This window comes from Talpa europaea (assembly GCF_964194135.1).
Source record: "Talpa europaea genome assembly, chromosome: 1".
Classification (NCBI taxonomy): Eukaryota; Metazoa; Chordata; class Mammalia; order Eulipotyphla; family Talpidae; genus Talpa; species Talpa europaea.
Window position 1 is genome coordinate 99,225,632 of NC_140073.1, and position 22,105 is coordinate 99,247,736.

Consider the following 22,105-nt stretch of genomic DNA (forward strand, 5'->3'; position numbering starts at 1 on the left):
TATGTTGTGATGTTATCTCCATATCATAATCAAATATTTAATTGTAATTACAGAGATAAGGAAATTTAAGGGTTCTCTAGAATGGATTACTCAGGTAAGGGAGCTTGTCTTACTATGCAACACTTAGAGATTAAAACTTTAGAATCATTAATAGTTTGCCAAATTTCTAGGGTAGAAAATTCTAGGTACACCAGAAATATGGAATTGCCTGAGATCTTTGGATTGGTTTCCAGATCCTCAAGCATGTTATTAAAGAGTAGCTTGTAATATCAGGAGGCTCTCAGGGGTTGAATAATTACAGTGTAAATTCATTGCCAAAAATTAACAATAACCAAACAAAACAACTTTCCATTTTTTTATTTTTAACTGAAAAATAGGCCTTGGAATAAGTTAAAAAGTTATTAGATATTTAAGTATTAGAGTAATGGAGTTACAAAGGAAATTAAAAGAAAACCAATAGAGAATAATCAGTATAATAATAAAGCTCATCAGCAACAAATGAAAAAATTAAGAGGTTACCTTTTAAATGAGCAAATATCAAATTGAAAGAGTAATGAATTGGTAGAGAAAGAGAGAACTATGGGCTGCAGTTTGCCATGACTTCTGAGTTAAATCTCTAAGTAAATCTAAGTTAAATGTGTTAAGTTCCTAAATTCAAGAGTTTACACATACAAAAGAAATACAGACCTTTTTGTGGAGAAAAGAACTTATAGTCAGAACTCAAAATAATAAAACTAATAGGAAGAGCCTCCCTGGTGGCGCAAGGGGTTAAGATGCAGCCTATGAAGCTGACCTGTAGCCACCGCAGACCGGGTTCGATCCCTGGCCGGGGAGCGACACACATGACACACAGCAGACCTCTCCTGTCTCTCCCGCTGCTCCCCTCAGCAGTGTACTTTGGTCAGTCTGCCTGTTCTGTTCCCCACTCTGTCTCTGGTGGGTCCTCTCTCAGCCTGCACTTCTAGCCTGTACCCCAGCTCTTGTATGCATAAATAAATAAATCTTTAAAGAAAAAAAAAAACTTCTATGAAACTGAAGAAAAAAGTCAGGCTTGCAGTGTACAAATGTATTTTCAATACTATTTACAGTAAGATTAATGAACATAAGATCAATGAATATTACTCTACTAATTACCTCTGTTGAGTGAAGGAAGAATATCCCAGAACCATTTTTAGAATATTGAGAAAGAATATATTGTAATAGTGAAATAAATGGATCGTGTAATGTTACTAAATTAGGATGATTTAAACAGCCATTTGAAGAAATTGTCTCATAATTCAAGGGGACAACTGTCAGGTTTATTTGCACATGTAGAATATATTGTTGTTGGTCAACTTTCATTGAGCTGATTTTTGAATTATGATTGGTGGTCCCCAGGCAGGGAGAACTCTGGCTAATTTGCAGTTTAGACAATATGGCACCTATGATCTATTTATAAATAAAACCATTTCTGCAAAAATTAATTCCAGTGATTTCTTATCTTTAATATTAAGTGAAGGTAGATTTATTACTGGCTATGCTTTGTTTTTCAAACTATTAATGAAGGTTCTGCATATAAACATGTATGTATGTGTATATGTGTGAACTTTCATAACACAAGCTTTATTTTAAGATAAAACAAGGCAGTATATTTTACAGTTTGATCATGTTCTAATCTCAGATCTGGTTCTTTTTTCAATGAGAGAATAGCTATTGGATTCTTCTCAATTCAGTTTATCTTAAAAGAATGTAAGGACTGTAACCTGCTTATTCCTCCTGAGAGAAGGAACCTCACCTAGCCCTGGGAAAAGGTGAGAGATAAATGGCAAGTTAAAGTTACCACGAGGCTCCTTCCAATTCTCCATTAACAGAGGGTGGTTCACATCAGGCACAGTAAAGTCAGAAGGAAATTTGGTACTAAATAATTATGTAGACCATTTTTCAAAAATACGCCTCTTATAAAGTGATACAAGTGTAGGAAAATTTTATGACTATTCAATTTCATGGATATATAGCATATATATTTTATTACATAGTGCCTGCATACACCATTCTGAATTTGTGTAATTCTTAAAGAGTTTCCAAACTCTTCCTACACATTCTATACCCAAAATAGCATGGAAGTGTTAGCAGCATGTTATGTGGAGGAACTGCAGCTAATTGGACATTCCCAGAATGTAGGTTTCTGTGGGAAAGGGCAAGCTAGAAGGCACTGATTTCTGGGAGATCTCCTGTGCCATACTAAGATGCTTGCATTTTATCCTATGGATCTGTTGCACCTTAACATCCGAAGAATAGTGAAAAATCTCTATAGCAGCAACAGGAAAGAGATCCTAAAAGAATAAGAAATCAAAGGCAGGAAGACAAGTTAGAGAAAAACTGAAAGAATGATCCAGACAAAAATGAGAGGATAAAGGAAGACCCGAACTGTATCCAGAATAATAGGGGTGAATTAAAAATGTGTATGTTTTAATTGGCTGACCTGTGCCAGATACCGTCTTAGGTTCTGAAAGTATATCAGTGGATAAGGCAAATTTCACTGCGTCGTGGAGCCTATGTACTAGTGATGGGGGGGTTGGGGTGTGGATGACAATGAAAATGACTGTGTCCTTCAGTTTGAGTGACTTGATGTTAATGATTAAAATGCAGTTAGTTTAGGGAGGCTGGAAAAGGGGTTTCATGGTGTTGAATACAAAGTTTGTTTGTATTTGGTATGTTCCTTAAAAATACAGGTCTAGACTTAAGGAGTGAGATTTGGGCCCTTACAGACTGTGTACCACTTTACATTTGTTTCCAATTACAATACTCAAGTGTTAAAGCATCCACTGTGAACAATGGAATCGTCTCTGACTTGTGTTAGCAGGAAAGAAACTTAAGAAAAGCCTCTGGGTGTCAGCTTGCGAAATCTCCGGGAAGACTGGAGAGCCAGGTTATGAGTCAGGGTGTCCAGGAACAGCACCCACCTCCACCACTGGGTCTACCACACATTCCTCCATATACTACTGCCTCCCCCTCATGTGCCTTCCTGTAATCCTCAGTCATTGATCTGCCCTCTGGCTGTAGAGGGGTATGAGCAGGCTAGTTTTCTGAATCATAATATGGAAAAATACCAAAATAAGGAGAGTTTGAAAGACCTTGCATAGCTATAAATATTCTAAAGTCATTTTGTATCCATTTATGTCTGTTAATGGAAAAATTAATTTCATAAGTGTTTCTAGAATTTTATAGTGATATATAGACACATATTTTCAGGTACTATTATATGGGAATGGTTTTCTCTCTTAAAACTATTATCTTTCACATTAAAATGAATCTCCTTGGTTTAATAACTTGTTTAGGAACTTGTTTTTAAGTGTCGTTCACTGTCTAACAAGGCAGTTCCAACCTTATGACTGGATTTCATTCTAGAAGGTTGTTGATAATTTAGTGGAATTGTGAATACATCTGCCCACTGAAAAAAGTTATCTTGGATGATTCAGTTCTTGTGTTAATGTGTTTCCCATTTTAGTGGAAGTTTCTGGAGCACAAGCTGATGGGTGTCTTCAGATGCGAAGTGAAAGGGAACAGGATGGACTCAGTTGCGCGCAGAGTACCTGTAGACGTACTGTAGACATTCAATACAAGTGGAAGGAAGAGAGAGTTGATAGAAGAAGGAAGGAGGGAATGAGGCTCATTGCTAACATTCTAACATTTTATTCCAGTAAAAGTGTATCACATTTAGTGGTTTAAAACAGTATTTCAAAATAATTTGCATATATTTATTGTCCATTCCCTGAGTCCCAGAATAGTGAACAATTTGAGATTTAAAGCGAGTGGTTCAAAAGGAAATACAGTGGTTCTGAATAACATGCAATCACCATTTCTTATACAAAGTTGTAAAACTGTGAAGGATATTGAGCTGAACATATGAGCTTCAAAATATACCATAGAAACTTTTATTTTAAATCCTCAATATTGGTTTATTTTCCTAATGATCTTTGTCTTCTACCTAAAACTGAGTAATGAAATATACTTTTAGCTAAGGCTTCCCATGGCCTTCACATAGGAATGCTGTTATATTTTGATGACCAAACACAGTGTCTGCTTCATTATTACACAGTGAGGTTTTGGGAATTTCCTACCTAGAGTAGGGAAAAATAAGTTGGCCTGCTTGAACAAAGCAATAGCTAATAATTATATATACAGGTTCAGGTACCTGATTTTCGGAACAATGGAAAACAGCATTCTTTTCTCACCATTGGCATCGCAACAATATATATCAAGCTTCTGTCTTTGCCAGGGAGTATGCTAAGAGCACTTGACATAACAAGATGAACAAAACAGTCACAGCCCTTGCCCAATTTCAACAGTTGGTATGATTTACATTCTGTAAGCTATAATTTCAAGAATAAATCTTATAAAGGTACTTCATTAACATTTTTAGAAATTTCAAAGTCAGAAGATAATAAACTTTCAGGATATTCCCAAGAAATGTGAGGTATAGTAAACCTTTCTGGGTGGCAGTGAGATATACTTTAATACTGATGGAAAATATGAACATTTTGATCACAAGTTAGGTAACATCAACCTTCGTGCTTAGAAAACTAATTTAGATGATGGAATTAAATACTAGAAATAGATTGAAGAGAAATTGAAATTCAATGTCGAGAACCACTTTGAAGCCCCAAGAATGTGATAACCTACCCTCAGGAGCAAGACAAATGTGTCCTTACTGATATTTGACCAAATTTTCATCTTTTTTCTATCAATCCCTTTTGAAATCAGTCAGGAGTGCATCAAATCAAGGACATCACTGGAGTGCTGCAGAAGATTAGCATTAACTGATTGACTCTATTCTTTGGGCGCAATGCCCCCTGCATGCAGCTCATTCCACCTCCTGTGACTTGAGCTGCTATGGCGCTGAGGAAAAGGCAGATCACATGCAGAACTGAAGTTCAGGGAGCTCTTACTGGAGCTAGGATTTTTAACTAGCAAGAGTTTCACTGACCACTTAATAACTTGGAGGAAATGTCAAGGGGTTAACATGAACTTAAAATGTTGAAACTATTAGTACTAAAATGATTGTTCCCTTTTTCTGTTACAAATCCTTTATTTTGCCCAGTGTTTCCTTAAGCTGAAAATCGTACACCATTTTTGTAAACTTAATAAACACTCCAAAAATCCTTCACTATTGTGTTTTATGTGATTTTTAAAAGGTACAAATGTTTAAAAAGGAAAAAAAATCCTCCTGGCTGTACCCCACAAAAAATACATATTGCTTTCTTTTTTTTTTTTTTGCCTTTTCTCCTAGGCATAGTGAGAGAGAGTGCATGTATGTGTAAAGCAAAAATGGGTTTACAAACTGTTCTCCCATATAGAACAGTGATGAAAAACCCTGATTTTAGAATCAGACAATCCTGGGTTTGAATCCCTGCTACTTCAGTTACTACCATAAGAATTTGAGCCAGTTCCTTAATCTGTAAAGATAACAACATACCAATTCATAAGGTTGTTGTGAATAATATAAGGGAGGTAAAATATATGAAGTACTTAATCTAGCATTTAATAAATAGTTAATAATCTATCCTCTTGTTCCTTGTTCTGTCACACTGTCCCCTTAGTACCATGCTCGGTGATTTTGGTCAGCAGGGGAGCCATATACATATATAAGGGAGAAGCAGGGGACACGGGTACATTTGTCTGCACAAAGTTCTAAAATTGCTTTTCTGGGCCTCCCCGGTGGCGCAGCGGTTGAGCGCTGGGTTGCGAAGCTGCCCGCGGCCTCTGCGGCACCGGTTTTATCCCCGGCTGCTCCCCGGCCGCTCCCCGGCCACCGGAGGAGGGTCCCACATGGCGCGCAGCCCTCTCCTGCCGCCCGCTGCTCCCCTCAGCAGTGTACTTCGGTCCTTCTGCCTGCTCTGCTCCCTGCTCTGGCTCTGGTGAATTCTCTCACCCTCCCGCACTTCTGACTGTACCCAGTGCATGTATAAACAAACAAACAAACAAAAATAAATAAATAAAAACATGCCTCTATTAAAAAAAAAATTATGAAAAAAAAATAAAATAAAATAAAATTGCTTTTCTGTAAACCAAGGAAAGTATTTAAAAATTTGTACTGGTTTATAAAACCTTGCATTTTTGATACAGATGTTTATGATATGAATTAAATTTTATGTGTTGTCATTCAGTTCAAACTGACCCCACTACTTTGTATCTTTTGTGTATCTCGGTCATATTTTGACATAAGTAAAATGAACTCCTTAACAGCATTTTTTGGTTCTTTTAAATGTACATATTATACATATGTACTTTTCATATTAACTGTCACAAAAAGCAGCATAGTGTGCCATTATAAGTGCCATGAATATCATGCTTAGTTTTGCTCCTTTTTTTGGTCTTATCCAAGGAAAATCTTATATCATTTAAAATTTTCCCTTAATTCCCAAATGAAAATACAGTTTGTCTCAGGTTGATGTGGAAGATTAAATAATGTCTAAAAATAAACTTATTTACAAGACTAGTGTTAAATTTCATTTAAGGTTTTTATAATTTTATGTAATTTAATTTGAAAATTAAATGTTTATATGCAAAAAGGTCCACGGTGAAATTTGTGACAAAGAAAGTAAATATTCCATTTTTCCTCCCTCTAGCTCAACTGAGAAGTCATTTCCTTGGAGATCAACAGGTATGAGTTTTTATCATTTGAAAAATATTTTTTATATTCACAAAAGAAAAAGCAGTTTCATAGCCTCCTTTCATAATTTACTGCCTCTTAGTGAAGTAAGCCAATAGAGACAATATTGAGCTATTTTGCTTTGAAATAGTACTTCTGAAAATGCTTGCTTTTTAAAAATATAGCTAGTAGATGTGTATATTTTAACTGAAGAAAGATAAAGTGTTGGCATCAACATTTTCCTCAGTATCCCTCAAATTTTAACTATTTTTTTAAGATTCCATAAATGAGTGATACCATGTGATAGTAATCTTTGTCTGCAATATTATTACAAATGGCAAGAGTTCATTCTTTCAGATGGCTGAATAATACTCCATTATATAAACATGTATCATATTTTCTTTATCCATTCATCCATCAATTGTAACTTAGGTTGTTTCCATGCTTTGGCTATTGTAATAGTATTCCAGTGAACATGAGGGTGTATGTATCATTTTGACTTAGTATTTTTCTTCAGATAAATACCCAGTAGTGGAATTGCTAGATGATGTGACGGTTCTATTTTTAATCTTTTGAGGGGGCTCCCACTGTTTTCTGGAATGGCTACACCAATTTACATTGGTAAATTGTGCACCAACAGCACACAAGAGTTCATTTTTCTGCTCCTTGCCAACACTTGATTTTTCTTGTCTTTTTGATATTAAGCATTCTAACAAGTATGAAATGATTTCATGTCTCGTCGTGTGTCTGATTTATATTTTCCTGATGATTAGTGATGTTGACAGTCTTTTCATGTACCTGTTGGCCATCTGTATGTCTTCTTGGAAAGATGTCTATTTAGTTCTTCTGCCTAGTTTTGATCAAGTTGTTTGTTCTTTGTATAAGTTCTTTGTATATTTTAGGTAAGTTCTTGGTGTATTTTGGATATTAACCCCTTATCAGATATATGATTTGTAAGTATTTCCTCCCATTCAGTCAGTTGCTTTTTCATTTTTCTAGTGATTTCCTGTGCTATGCAGAAGTAGCATTTTTTTTTATTTTTAGAAGTAGCATTTTAGTTGATGTACTCCTACTTTGTTTATTTTTGCTTCTGTTGTTCTTGCTTTTGGTGTCACATCCCAAGAAATCATTGCCAAGACAATATTGCCTATGTTTTCTTGTAGGAGTTTTATGGTTTCGGGTCATACATTCATTGATTCATTTTGAAGTAATTTTTGTTTGTTGTGTAAGATAGTGGCTCAGTTTCATTCTTTTACATCTGGCAGGCCAGTGTTCCCAGCACCATTTATTGAAGATACTGGCCTTTCCCTATTGAATAGTCTTGGCTCTTTTGACATAAATTAATTAACCATATATCATGGGTTTATTTGAGGGGTCTCCTACTCCATTGATTTATGTGTCTGTTTTTATGCCATAGTGTTTGAATTACTATAATTTGTAATATAGTTTGAAATCGGGACTCAGGGTATGTCCAGATTTGTTTTGTGGAATTGTTTTGATGCTCCATGGTCATTTTTAATAACAACTCAATATTTTAAATTTTGTTAATATCATAAGAAAGTACAGGAATACCCTCACAAAGGTTATTATATAATCTGGGAAAGTTGTCTTGTCATTTATAGAAATAAGGGCTTTCCTTTCATAATGTTTTTCTCATACTCAAGAAAGGTTGCCTGAAATGTTCATTTTCTTTATGTACTCAGGTACAGAGTATGTGGTAGCTTTAAATGTAATCACTTTATGTTCTGTTCTTACCCTAAATTCATCTCATATAAATAAAGAGGAGGTAATGTACTTAAACACATTAATGCGTTTGCCTCTTTCACAATTATTTGATGTCATCATACTCAGACTGCATTTATTAAATATTTATTGTTCACACACTTAGTACTATACTCACTGTTGGTCAGACAGACATTGCTGGGGACACCACACACATGTCCACACCTCCCATGGAGCTAATAATATAAAAGATATTGCCAATAATGTATAAATGCTAGGGTAGGCTTCAATATCTTCATACTCTGACACTTTTCAAACAAGGCTTGAGTTGAGTAAAATTCAGATCACCAAACACCTGATAACTCTGTTTACCTGACCCTAGTACCAGAACTCTCATGTTATTTATAGGTCATACAAGATATTCTGCTCTTTGGTAAAGAAGCTATTCCCAAGAACTGTGTTGTTTACGCAAACCTTCAGTTAGGCAAAATCATGTGAATTTAATATGATAAATAGCAGGTAAACACAAAGAAAGAAATCTCAGTTAACTGCCAGGTAAGTTTCATGTGGCAAATACTGTTGTAAAATGACAACTTATTTCTGAGATAACTTTGAAGAGAAGATATACCTGAGTTTGGGCCTTGATGGTTGACCAGGCTGTGGAGAGGGAGTTGTCATTGTGCAGCAGAAGAGACAACAGAGTTATCATGTGGGAACATTTAAAAGTGATTTGGCAGGGCCTCCCCTGGTGGCGCAGCTGTTGAGTAGTGGGTTGCGAGGCTGTGGGCAGCCTCTGCAGTGCCAGTTCGATCCTTGGCCACCTGTGAGGGTCCCACAAAAAAAAAAAAAAAAGTGATTTGGCAGATGATAAGATGTACAAAGGCTAGACCGCCAGTTTTGGTCAAATTATAGAGATCTGTAAATTCCAGGGATTTTTTTTTTTAACTCTTGCAGGACTTGGGGAGCCACTAAAATTCCTTTGAGCAAAAAGTCACCTAAATTAAATATTCCTCAGGACAAATGGCATAGCTATGAAATAGAAGAAATATTAGGTAGAAGAAATATTAGGTGACAAGAAGATCAATCGAAAGCTTATTGCAGAATGTGGAGAGTCGAGATAATCTAAATTAGGAGATTTCCTCAAAACTTAGAGGCTGGTTTGGTCTAGTAGCTCATGGACAATGATAACTTTGAAGTTTTGAGTTTGAGAGGATGGTGGCAAATTTGGAGAGCTGATTTTAGGGTAACTCAGTGGAGTTTAGTATTAGGTGTATTGGAGATAATTAAAGGACAGCAAATAGAAGCATTCAACAAGCGTTTTAGAATTTTGATTATCAAACAAAGCTCTAAATCTAATGTAAAGAAAAACAAATCATTTAAGTGGATAGGTCCATGCATACTAATTTTTTATTTTGTGGCTCAGACATGTAGGCCAGAGTACTATGGATAAGGGACAACCAAGCCAGAAAGGAAGACTGAAACTAAAGAAAGACTTTGCTAGAAGTTGCTGCTTTTCATGCTTGAAAAATAATGACAGAATGATCTACTACACTGGTTTGCAAAATGACTGCACCATTTTACATTTCCACCATCCAAGGATGAGGATTCTAGTTTCTTCACAACCTCTCAAACACTTTTTATGTTATTTCATTATAGCTGTTCTAGTGAGTGAAGTGCTGTGTCATTGTGGTTTGATTTAAAATCCCTGATGCCTAACATAAACTTCTTTCTGTCTTTGCTAATTTTTACTTTCAATTCTTAAAGCAGTGGTAAAAAATACAGAACTTATATTTTAGTCTTCATGTCAACTTTTCTTACTATTGATTAAAAATAATTTTCCTTCTCATTCTAAATGTAATATATCTCCATTTCGAGGATATTTGGGAAACACAGAAAAGTACAAAAAGAAAATGAAATTACTTATAATCAATCTCATCATTTATTCTTTCTCTGCATGTATGTGTATTATACATAATTTCATCTTTTTCCTTTTAAGCAAAATTGGGAACAGAATGTGCTTTCAGTTATACTTGCTGCTTTTTATGTGCTGCTTTTTGTGTGTGAAATTATACCATGAGTATTTACCACTGCATTTAAAATTATTCCAAAAGTTTATCATTAATACGGCATCATTACTTTATTCCAGAAACAATTCTTGAGAGCCTTAAACAGTTGTCTAGCATATAGTTGTCAGTGTTTAAGATAAATACTCCTGCCTTCTTGATGCCAGCAAAGCTCTGCTACTCACCAATCACTAACCAGCCACAAGCGACCAGGGCTGGGTTAGGAAAAAGAGTGTTCAGAAAACTGGTCAGCTGTGGAGACAGGACTCGCGTCCTCAAGAAACCATTTCAGTTTTCTGGGCAAGGGGTTGGGATTCTGTGACAGTACCGTGTAGGAGGAGATGACTTGTCCCTTGCTGATGCTGATGACTCGGTTGTTCCTCCTGTGAAACTTTGGGCCATCTTGTTGGTGCTGTCCAGGTAGAATGAGTGGCTGAAGTCACTGTGGTTTCTTGTACTTGCAGTTCATCTGCTAACAGAAACAACTCAAAGGGAGTGAAGTCAGTGCTGGAATGTTTGTTTGAGGCCATTTTATTCCAGTTAGTAGATTAGTAATTGGAGAAACGTGTGTTCTGAAAGTTGCAACAATGGTCACTCAGTCATTGCTTTGTGCTTTCACTCTGAAGTGATTCAGGCTTAGTGGCAGTGAGTACCTAGCCACTTGCAATGGTCGGGGAGGGGGTGTGCTGTAGAGGAATAATTCTGTAACAGGGTGGTCCCCAGGAAAGGGGGAGGTTCCAGGTTCCCTGCTCCACCCAAATGGAGGGTGGAGCTGAGCAGAGAGAGAAGAAGCTGCAGAGGAGACTGAGAAGGAAGGAAGCAGGATGGAGTGAGAAGGAGACCTGGAGGAGGCACATGGAGCCTAGAGACACGTGAAGAAACTGTGCTTGTCTTTTGGTCGTGGACTGGGTGAAACAGATGTGGGTGAGACCCATGGGGAGGTGACAATGGCAGCTTTTATCTTGATTTTGATGTTGCTCTTTTCCTTTCGGGCTTGTCTGGTTGTTTCTGACCCTTTTCTGTGGGTCCCCACTGGAAGATGCTTTGGACTTGTGGCAGGCTTTGAGGCCTTGCTCTGCCAATCCCATTTGGGTGGAGTTTTACCCACAAGGAGTTTTACCCACAAGGGTAACTTTGGGTGCTTGATTTAGAAACTAGATTCTTTGCCTTTCCTCTATTGTTTCCTAATTGTATTAAAGTTCCTTCCCATTAAAGTCTCATGTTTTGTGTTAATGCGGCGGATGGCAGAACCCTATATAGAATAGGCAGGTTTGTGGGGTTTGGGCCGCCCCTCTCCCTGCCCTGTAACAATTCGAAAAATATATACTAGATTTACTCAGCCCTATTGGTCATTCAGTATGTCAGCTAATTTTTCACTTTTATCAGTAACACTGGTAAACATCCATATGCATAAAGGATAACGGCACCTTTGATTCACTTTAGGTTATTCTTTTAGGAAGAAATTATTAAAGGCATATCAATAGTTTTAAGTCTCTTAATATGTATAATCAAGTATGTTTCCTGAGAAGACTGTATTAATTCAGACTGTATTAATTCTTCTTCCCTTTAGGTGTATGAGCTTGAGCCTATCTTTTTCCCTCTTTAATGTTATTATTTGTATTTCTAATTATCTACAAAATTCTGAGATGTTTAATATTGCCCTTTTCTAGTAGAGGGTTAGTATTGGATAGGTAAGAGCTCTTTGTCACCCAAGAATAATAGCTGCATCAGTCAGAGTCCAATCAGGAAAACTGAACCCATCCCTGGTAGCTGAATATGAGAGATTGGGCACAGGGAAGTTAGAGTTAGCAAATGTGGTTGAAAGGTATGGAGGAATTAAACAGTGTGATGACTCCTCCAGGAGTGATACCAGGAGGCTGCTACCAGCTCTAGAATTGCATTGGCAGAGGATAACTGGTTTTGGCAACAAAACTAGAGTAATAGTTGGGGGGCGAAATAAGGGGGCATGAGGGTTTTCCAGACTTAGCTAGAACCAGAAAGGAATATAACAATGCGAGAAATGCTGCCTAAGGTAGCGCTGAAGAAACATTCAGTCTTTTCTCTGAAATTCTCCTTACTCACACCATTATGCCCTGGCTAAGCTGAGCTGGAGCAGGCAACTGTAGATTTTTAAGTAACAAAAGCCATGCAGGCATTATGTATAATTATGTTTTCATTTACATAAGGAGAAAATTATGAAGACACATGATAGAGAATTTCTAATCTTCCATCCCCCTAGTACATTTATTTTGCTACTATCTCTGATTTTTGCTGTAGTCAAATATCACATACACTATGGTACTGGTTTTTTGTATTGTTTTTCTAATTGCCTTTGTTATGCTTTTCATCACCCTAATTGGTAAGCCCTGAAGTTTATTAATGCATTAATATGAAGATAAAATATTACGCCTTAGGTAATTAATATGTTAAAAGCTTTAAATATATCACAATTAATTATTGTCCAAGTAGCTCCCAGAATACTCTGGTAGTTCTTCTGTCCCCACTACAGTTGTATTATTAATTCACACCTAGTAACTATGCCTCATCCCTTTGTCAGAGAACAATCTTATTCAAACTCATATTCAAACCTGGGAGGAGTTATTTTATTTCTCTTGGGGAGAGGGAAAGGGGATTAAGGAGTCACATTTACTCCATTTACTCCACTGTCGCATTTACTCCACTGTCTGTTATTTTTAACTATATTAATATCACATGTGTGGTTTCTTTAATTTGCCAGCTTTTAAAATATGCTAATGACATTTAAGTTGTAACCCTGGCAATAAGCTATAACAATTATGGAAAATTGAAATTTGTGTGAATGAAAAGTTAAATCTGAAGTTTAACTATTGTCTTTTTTTTTTTTAAGATTTATTTATTTATTTATACAAACACTGGGTCCAGTCAGAAGCATGGGAGGGTGAGAGAATTCACCAGAGCCAGAGCGGGGAGCAGAACAGGCAGATAGATGGAGGACACTGCTGAGGGGAGCAGCGGGCGTGGCAGGAGAGGTCTGCGCACCATGTGGGACCCTCACCGGCAGCAGGGGATCGAACTGGTGCTGCAGAGGCTGCAGGCAGCTTCACAGCGCTGCGCTCAACCTCCTGCACCACAAGGGGAGGCCCTAACTATTGTCTTTTCACCATGTTGTGCACAAAGACTTTGCACATGGAATAAAAATAATCTCACTTTTAGAAGTAGGCAGTCCTCAGAATAATCCAGTGACTTAAATATTTAAAAAAATTTGAAAACCTCTCATCTACACTTTTTTTTAGCAGGGGGGGAGTGGGCAAGAGCTTAGCAAAAGAAACATCTTCACCCAATTTTCTTAAGTTTTCTAAATAAGAAAAGAATACACAAAGGTTATGATTAAAGATATTATTGATCCTCATTTTTTTAATATTTTGAACATTTACTTGCAGATAACTTCTCTACTTTTTTTTAAACACTATAATTTGACTTGAAAATATTAGCACCTTAAAAAGCTTTTCAGCTTTAAGGTAAGTTGTTGGCAGGGCCATGGGGGAGATGAGTTTTCTGCAGTGACTTGAGAGAGATCCTTGCCTTCCCAGGTGTTTTCCGGATGTTACATTCTATTGAAATGCCAAAAACAGAGACCAGCTACTGAAATTTGTTTTTAAATAGCTAATTACTGTGGCATCCTTTTCTTTGGAGGCATCCTTTTCTTTCTTTCTAGATGTCCAAGACAGAAAAGATCTCCATTTCTTTGTGATTCCGATCTGTAGAATTCACTTGCTTGTTTTTGTGTGTGGGTGGTTAGGTAGTTGCTTGGTTTTTAACCACTAGGATAGAGGCAGTTTGAGAGCCAATGCTTTCTAAGTTGGGGAGCTCAAAGAAGTATTTTCCAAAGCATGGGGAAAATCATTTAGTCTACAAAATATTTTTATTGTCCCAGGCTGCTTGGGTAGGTGTCTTAATTAAGGAGAAGCTTCCCTGGAAGTGATAAAGCTGTGTGGAAGCATTTATATATTACTGTTATCCTTTTTGTCTTTCTGTGCTTTCTAGCTTACCAGTGTTACCTTTTACTGTCTAAAAGCATAAACACACATTCTTTTATCTTTTATGAAAAGGAGAGTTTGTTTTTAATGCATAAGGAGTAGGGAAGGGAATGCTGTGTCAGTACTCCTTGGTTTCCTTTTTTGTTGGTTTCATTTGCCCATCACTCACATCTTCATCGCTCTTTAACAAGTTTTATATATATAATTTATTTATTTATTCATTCGTTCATTTATTTATTTATTTATTTATTTATTTATTTATTTATTTATTTATTTTATACAAGAGCTGGGGTACAGGCCAGAGGTTCAGGAGGGTGAGAGGATTCATTCACCAGAGAGAGAGTGCGGTAGCAGAACAGGCAGACAGTCCAAAGGCACTGCTGAGGGGAGCAGCAGGGAAGATAGGAGAGGTCTGCCGCACCATGTGGGAATCTCCCTGGCTGGCCAGGAATCGAACCCACGCTGCAGAGGCTGAGGACAGCTTCACAGCTCTGTGCTCAATCTGCTGCATCACTGGGGAGGCCAACAATTTATGTATTTGTACCACCTCTTAGGTTCTGCCAAAATTTGAGGTAACCCTAATACTTGAAAATATAAAAGGAAACACTAGAATCAGAAAATATATATTAGAATAATAGGTGAAGCCCAGAGGAAAGTGGGAGTGCAAATACATGTACATATGGGTCAACATCATGATGGAAATACTATGCAGAGTATCTTATTTTTTTTTAAGTTTTATTTATTCATGCAAGAACTGGAGTGTAAGCCAGAGGTGTGGGGTGTGAGAGGATTCACCAGAGACAGAGTGGGGAGCAGAACAGGTGGATCCTCTGAAATACACTGCTGAGGGGAACAGCGGGTGAGACAGGAGAGGTCTGCTGCACCATGTGGGTTGCTCCCTGACCAAGGATCCAGCTCATGCTGCAGTAGCTGGTGATTGCCTAATAGTGCTGAGACTTAACTCCTTGCGCCACCATGGAGGCCCTGCAGAGTATTTTTTAAAGAAAAAATACTTTGACCATGCCTCTCTTATCATTACAGGGCAACCCCACTGTCAAATGGATTGTCCTGTCTATGGGCCCTCACCCATGTGCTTAAAAGAGACTTGTAATGAGACTCAACTGCAGGCACACACAAAAAGGTTAATGAAGGGTTTATTTACATAAAGGGGAAAATAAAGAAATGAATAACTCTGGGAGAAAGAGAGCTAAATTGGTGAACGTGTCCTACCAATGTAACAGGGTGGTCCCCAGGAAAGGGGGAGGTTCCAGGTTCCCTGCCCCACCCAAAGGAGGGTGGAGCTGAGCAGGGGGAGAAGAAGCGGCAGAGGAGACTGAAGAAGGAAACAGGATGAAGCCAGAAGGAGACCTGGAGGAGGCGCATGGAGCCTAGAGACACGTGAAGAAACTGTGCTTGTCTTTTGGTCGTGGACTGGGTGACACAGATGTGGGTGAGAGACCTGAGGGGAGGTGACAATGGCAGCTTTTATCTTGATTTTGATTTTGTTCTTTTCCTTCTGGGCTTGTCTGGTTGTTTCTGACCCTTTTCTGTGGGCCCCTACTGGAAGATGCTTTAGACTTGTGGCAGGCTTTGGGGCCTTGCTCTGGGCCAATCCCATATGGTTGGACTTTTACCCACGAGGAGACAGGTAACTTTGGGTGCTTCATTTAGAAACTAGCCTGTATGGAATTAACTTTAGGACATCCTTTTCCCCCTAACAGACTCTTTGCCTTTCCTGTATTATTTCCTAGTTTTATTAAAGTTCCTTCCCGTTAAAGTCTCATATGTTTTGTGTTGATGCAGCGGATGGCAGAATCCTATATAAAATAGGCAGGTGTGTGGGGTTCGGGCTGCCCCTCTCCCTGCCCTGTAACACCATTTCTGCTGAGCTGGTACCCCAATAGCACATTGAAAACCAGTGAAAAACCAACCAACCCCAAGGCCTACATGTCTTTGGTTATATACCAAGCCTGGCTGCTTAACTCCACCCTCAGTTCCCAGCCATCCTCCCTTTGGTGGTGATGACATTATGGGATTTGTAGTCCTTGCCGTGGATCTCTTTGGTCTGGGGTGGGGGTGGGGTCCATAAAACCTACTTGTGGAGGTTGTTCAGCACATCCTTTCCCCACAACAAGAAACGGGATACCAATTCAGTCATAACAGTAACCATACACAGTATATGCAACCCACGAGAAAGGAACTCTGTATTAAAGCCAAAACTTTACTGCTTGTGACAAAGTGATCATTGGTTGTTACTTAAATCCTCCAGCCACATCCTGTAGAGTGAATTTTGCTACAAGCCAAAATTTCACAGTTTTTCTGTTCCAAGAAGAAAAAGTCACTTAGAGTCTTGGTGGCTGCCAGATTTTATACTTCCTTAAAGCATTTTACATCAGCTTGAGAGTCTATCCTTCCTTGCTCTGTGCCTGCAGACTAGAAGAGGTGCATCCAATAGTGCACTGGTCTGTTCCCACCAGGCCCAAGAGTCAGGCTTACTGTCACTTGAAGAAAGTGTTCAAGTAGTTGCAGGAATAAATAATAATGTATATTAAATAAGTGATTAGGGATTACTACTCATGGATAAGAAATTAAAAGATTTGCATATTTGGCAAAAGCATCTTGTTAGCAAAAGTCACAAGAACATAAAATTTGAACCAAAGGGATGAGTATACTGGATGGGTCTTTTACAATAAGTATTGAATAGGAGAGAAAATATTAATGATTCCATGCAGTTAAGATTTCTGATGTTTGTCAATAAATGTTAAAGGAAAAGAAAAGGATTATAGTAAAATAGAATTTTTTTTTTACTGTTAAGATTATTTCATTTCATAGTGACACATTTATGGTATAAATATGAATTTTGTGCTTTGTATTGTATGTTATAATACATATGTATGACTATATTTTGAAGTGCCATAATTTTAACCTACTGTCCATTTAAATCACTATTATGTGGTATATACTGACATTAGTGGTTAATATATACTACTAAATGTAAGATTTTATTGGCATTAGGATTTACATTTTGTTTTATATATTTTGTTTCTAAAATGTGTGGAAACAAGTTTCTTCTACTTCTGCATTTTTGAAACAAATATATAAATATTGAAAGTAAAAAATAAAGCTAGTTTACCCTAAGTAAGTTTTTCTTTTTTGGCCCATCTGGAGCAAGTAATTTACAACACAAAAGGTATCAGCACATTATGAGATGAGACAGAAACTTCAGTGGGAATATTGGGGGTAAAGAATGTCCTGAACAAACTCAGGTTTTATGGACCCTACTCCCACCCCTGGCCAAATTGATCCAAGGCACTAAGGACTGCAAATCCCACAACATCATCACCACCGAAGGGAGGATTGCTGGGAACTGAGGGAGTTAAGCAGCCAGGCTTGGTATATAACCAGACATGCGGGCCTTGGGGTTATGTGGGTTTTCACTGGCTTTCAGCATGCTCTTCGGGTCCTAGGTCAGCAGAACGGGTGGGACACATTCACCAATTTGGATCTCTTTCTTTCTCCTTGGATTATTCCTTTTTTCATTTTTCCTTTTGGTAAATCACCACTATAAAGAGTCTCTTGATATTTAAATATTTTATTACAAGAGTAAGGCATGCTCCTGATTTTTTCAAAAATCTAGGTGAATTTGGAGTAAAAGATAAAAATTCCTTCATCCCCACATCTCCCTGTACCTTAGCCATTGCCCCCGTCCTGTTATATGGCACAAGGGAAACTTAGACACCAGGGCTAAGAAGAAGCAGGTTTAATTGCACTGGTGCTGACTCAGCAGATTCACATCCAGAGGCTGAGCCCAGTCTGTAGGAAGTCAGGGGCTTACATACACTTTCAGGTTCTACAGGTTTCCAAGTGGGTTTGCATTGGCAGCTGTACATGGTCAGATATGACATGGCCACATACCAAGAGGAGAGCTGTGTAGTTACATACTGAGTAAAGTGTCAGTTATCATGGGACCCCCCAGATCCATTCTGCCTCATGGTGGTACATGGTCTAACATGAAGCCAAACTCATACCAGGAACTAAGTTGCATACCAGGAACTGAGCAAAAGATTGTTACTACAACCCCCAGGCTGCTTATCTCAGGTCACCATGTTTCATTCCCCCCTACTCTTTGATGCTCTGATTTACTGAAGAATATCACCATCACTGTAGTCGTTGCAACTTAGGGGTTGGTAGTGATGTGTATACATCATTTGGGCATAGTCTTACAGACCACTAGAGCCTCTATAAAATTGGAATCAATGCAGATGAACAAGGGCAAGAGGCAGGGGAGTAGGCAATATCACATAGGGGTAGTAGGTTAGAGTCAGCACTAGGAGAGTCTTGACAAGGAGGAAGGAAAACCCAACCAGAGATAGCTCAAGACAGGAAAAGAAAAGTGGGGAGAGCCATATTCTGATGTCTTCAGGCTTCAGCTGTACATGGACTAGTCAACTTCTGGTTGTGACAAGAGCAGGCCTCAGTGAGGACATCTTGTCACCAGTCCAGTGAAGAGTCAGTCGAAGGGGGTTTTGCTGGTCATATGAGCAAGTCCATGAATGTACTGCAGGAGGTGGAGATGTCACAGCCTGGTGACATCTGCTGATGTCAGTGCTAGTTTGACCCGACTGTGATGAATCCATGGAATCACCTCAGCTACCTTAATTGCTGTGGGGGTGAACAGAATGACAGTAAAAGGACCCTGCCTGCAGGGTTTAAGAGGTTGCAGTTTCCATTCTTTAACTCAGACATTGTCTCCAGGTTTAAAAGGATGTACAGGACCCGCAAGACTGACAGGGAGTTGTACCTGTACCAAGTGACTTAATTGGCAGAGAGTGGTGCCCAAAGCATGCATCTGTTGGGCAATATTAATGTTTCCAATTTGTCTAAGGTCACCCCGCAGGGTTTGAATTGGGAGGTGGGTTGCTGTCCATAGGGGATTTTAAAAGGGGAAAACCCCATCTGTTTGTTAGGACTAGACCGAATTCTGTGTCAGGCAACACCACACTGACAAAGACATGGGAGTCGTGGAGCAGGCTACATAATGCAGGATACTGCTGAGAGCAAGATCCTGGCCATTTTTATTGATAGAATAATCATACAGCATCAGCTACGTAGGTTAGGAGGACAAGGAGAAAAGAATGGGTGAAACTCAGGAATGTCATCTAGGGCTTGGGGGGACTTGATAACATGCTGACCATGTTATCAGCCTGATTACCAAGTGTTGTAATTGAACTGGACCCCAGATCCCCGGCCATGGTACTGATCTTATCCACAAGGCATTCCACTGATCAGCTTCTGGGGTCCCTTGTCATACATCGGTTCTCAGCCCCCTGGGCATTCCGGGTCATACCTCATGATGTATGAGTCCAGTAAGTTTATGCATCTGTCTTCAGTCCCCTGGGCATTCCCAGTCATACCTCTTGATGCATACCCTTCCCAGAGTGATCAAGCTTTCTGCTCTTGATTGATATGAAAGGCACCTTGTAAGATTTGGCGCATATGACTGTGATTGGGATTCCTTTGTATAGGAATGCAAAACTGCAGGTAATCAGGGCCTCCCCTGGTGGCAAAGCAGTTGAGCACTGGGCTGCGAGGCTGCCCACAGCCTCTGCAGCGCCGGGTTCGTTCCCTGGCCACCAGCAAGGGTCCCACAAAAAAAAAAAAAAAGACTGCAGGTAACCATAATGGTGGCTGAACAGGCTGCTTAAATCTAGCAGACCCACACTGAGTGAGGCCATAGGCAATACCTGTTACCAGCGCAACTGAGTCTCCTGATGGAGTCATGCTAGCTAGCTTTTGAGGGTCCTATTTATTCATTTAGTCTTTCCTAAACTTTGGGGCCTGTAAGCAATATGCAGTTTCCAAGTAATTCCAAGCTCTCATGCCACCAATTGGATAATATCTGCCACAAACACAGGACCAATTATCAGAACCAATTGAAAAGGGAATTCCGTGCCTCAGGGTAATTTCTTTTAGAATGCCTGTGGCCACCTCACGAGCTGTTTCAGTTTGGCAAGGATAGGCTTCTGGCCATCCTGAGTATGTACATACCGTAACCAACAAATATCGAGTACATGATAATTCAGTGAAATCAACTTGGATATCTTCAAATGGGGAGTTTCCAATATGTTGAACTTGGGAAGGAACTTGAAAGCCTTGATGTGGAATATTTTTGGCACACACCTCACATCATGCACAGGCAGTTCAAGTAAGTGCCGAGAGCCTGGAGATACAGAAGTATCTAGAAAGTAATTTTTCTAAAATCTTATTTCCTAAGTGAGTCCTCAGGTGTATTTCCCAGATGAAAGCTGCAGCGTATGTTGATGGTATTATAGTCTGCCATTTTGTGACTCTTTCCATCCCTCAGCCCTGAATCACCCTGGCTCTTTTTTCAGCCATTCATGCTCTTATTGGGAATAATGGCAATGTGGGGCTGTTGGAGGAAAATCCAGGACAGGTGTGGTGCAGTATGCCCATGACAAAGAATTCCCCAGGGCTGCTCATTTGCCCTCTTTGTCTGCTTTTCTGTTTCCCTTACTGATGATAGAATTGTCCTGATGTCTGTGGCAGTGCATGACTGCAACCTGTTTTGGGGCCCATACCATCTCAAGGAGTTCAATTATCAATTCTCCATACTTTAAAGTCTTACCTCCTACACTGAAGAACCCCTTTTCCTTGTGTAAGGCACCATGCACATGGAGAGTGCTGAATACAAATTTTCAGTCTGTATAGATACTGGCCTGTAACCCTGCCGCAAATTGAAGAACCTGTGTCAATACAATGAGTTCAGAATTTTTGTGCTGAAGTCCCTGACGCAAGGGATATGCCTAGATGACAGATTGGAGAGTCATAGCAGCATATCCCACATGGTCTCACACCATCTTGAACTTCCACATCCATTTGTGATAAGGGGCAGTCAAGTCTGGCTGGCTGGAAAAAACCTTCATCCATTGTTTCAATACAGTCATGGTCTGGTGGGCCAGATACACTAGGTAGGAGAGTACCTAGATTCAAAGTCCCAGTCCTGGTCAGAAGCACACATGAAAGGATCCTTCTCCCCATTTTTTGTGGCTTTGTAGAGGGGTTTTGCCAAGACTGAAAAATTGGGGATCCAGATATGGCAAAAACCTGCTGCTCCAAGGAACTCACGAACCTGACGGCCTATCTTAGGATCAGGCAAGCTACAGACTACTTGTTTGTGCTCATTTCCCAGCAGCCACTGTCCTTGTGATATGTGGAATCCTAAGTATTTCACTATGTCTTGTTTGATCTGGGCCTTTTTGGAGACCTTATGTGCACTCTTCCACAATAATTGCAGGAGTCCTTCGGTTCCTTGTAAGCAGTCTTTCTGGGTGGCACTGGCAAGCAAGAGTCATCAACATACTGGAGTAAGACACAGTTGAACTGACTTGACAGAAACTGGGCTAGCTCTCAAGCAAGGACAGTACTGAAAAGTCCTGGTGAATTTTTGAAACACTGGGGCAGCCGTGTCCATGTTACTTGTCCCCAAAAAGGAGAATCAGAGCTTCCCGTTGAAAGGCAAAAAACTGCTGAATCTCAGGGGCTAGGTGAATACAGAAAAAGGCGTCCTTTAGATCCAAAGAAGTGAAGAATTTAGCCTCTGGGGGATGAGCCCCAGGAGTATATAGGGATTTGCCCTTAACGGGTGAATATTA

The 22,105-nt window shown here is 39.1% G+C and overlaps 1 protein-coding gene across 7 annotated transcripts in view; it reads left to right on the forward strand.

The window, feature by feature from the left end:
- The window catches only part of PKP4 (plakophilin 4), a gene marked incomplete at both ends in the record, with an annotated part of 155,755 nt that overhangs the window by 66,038 nt on the left and 67,612 nt on the right, over positions 1–22,105 (forward strand). For all 7 annotated transcript variants that reach the window (XM_084243145.1, XM_084243149.1, XM_084243146.1 and 4 more), the window contains one exon: positions 6,609–6,643. In XM_084243145.1, coding sequence (XP_084099271.1) covers positions 6,609–6,643 — 35 coding nt within the window. The remainder of the gene's footprint in view (positions 1–6,608; positions 6,644–22,105) is intronic.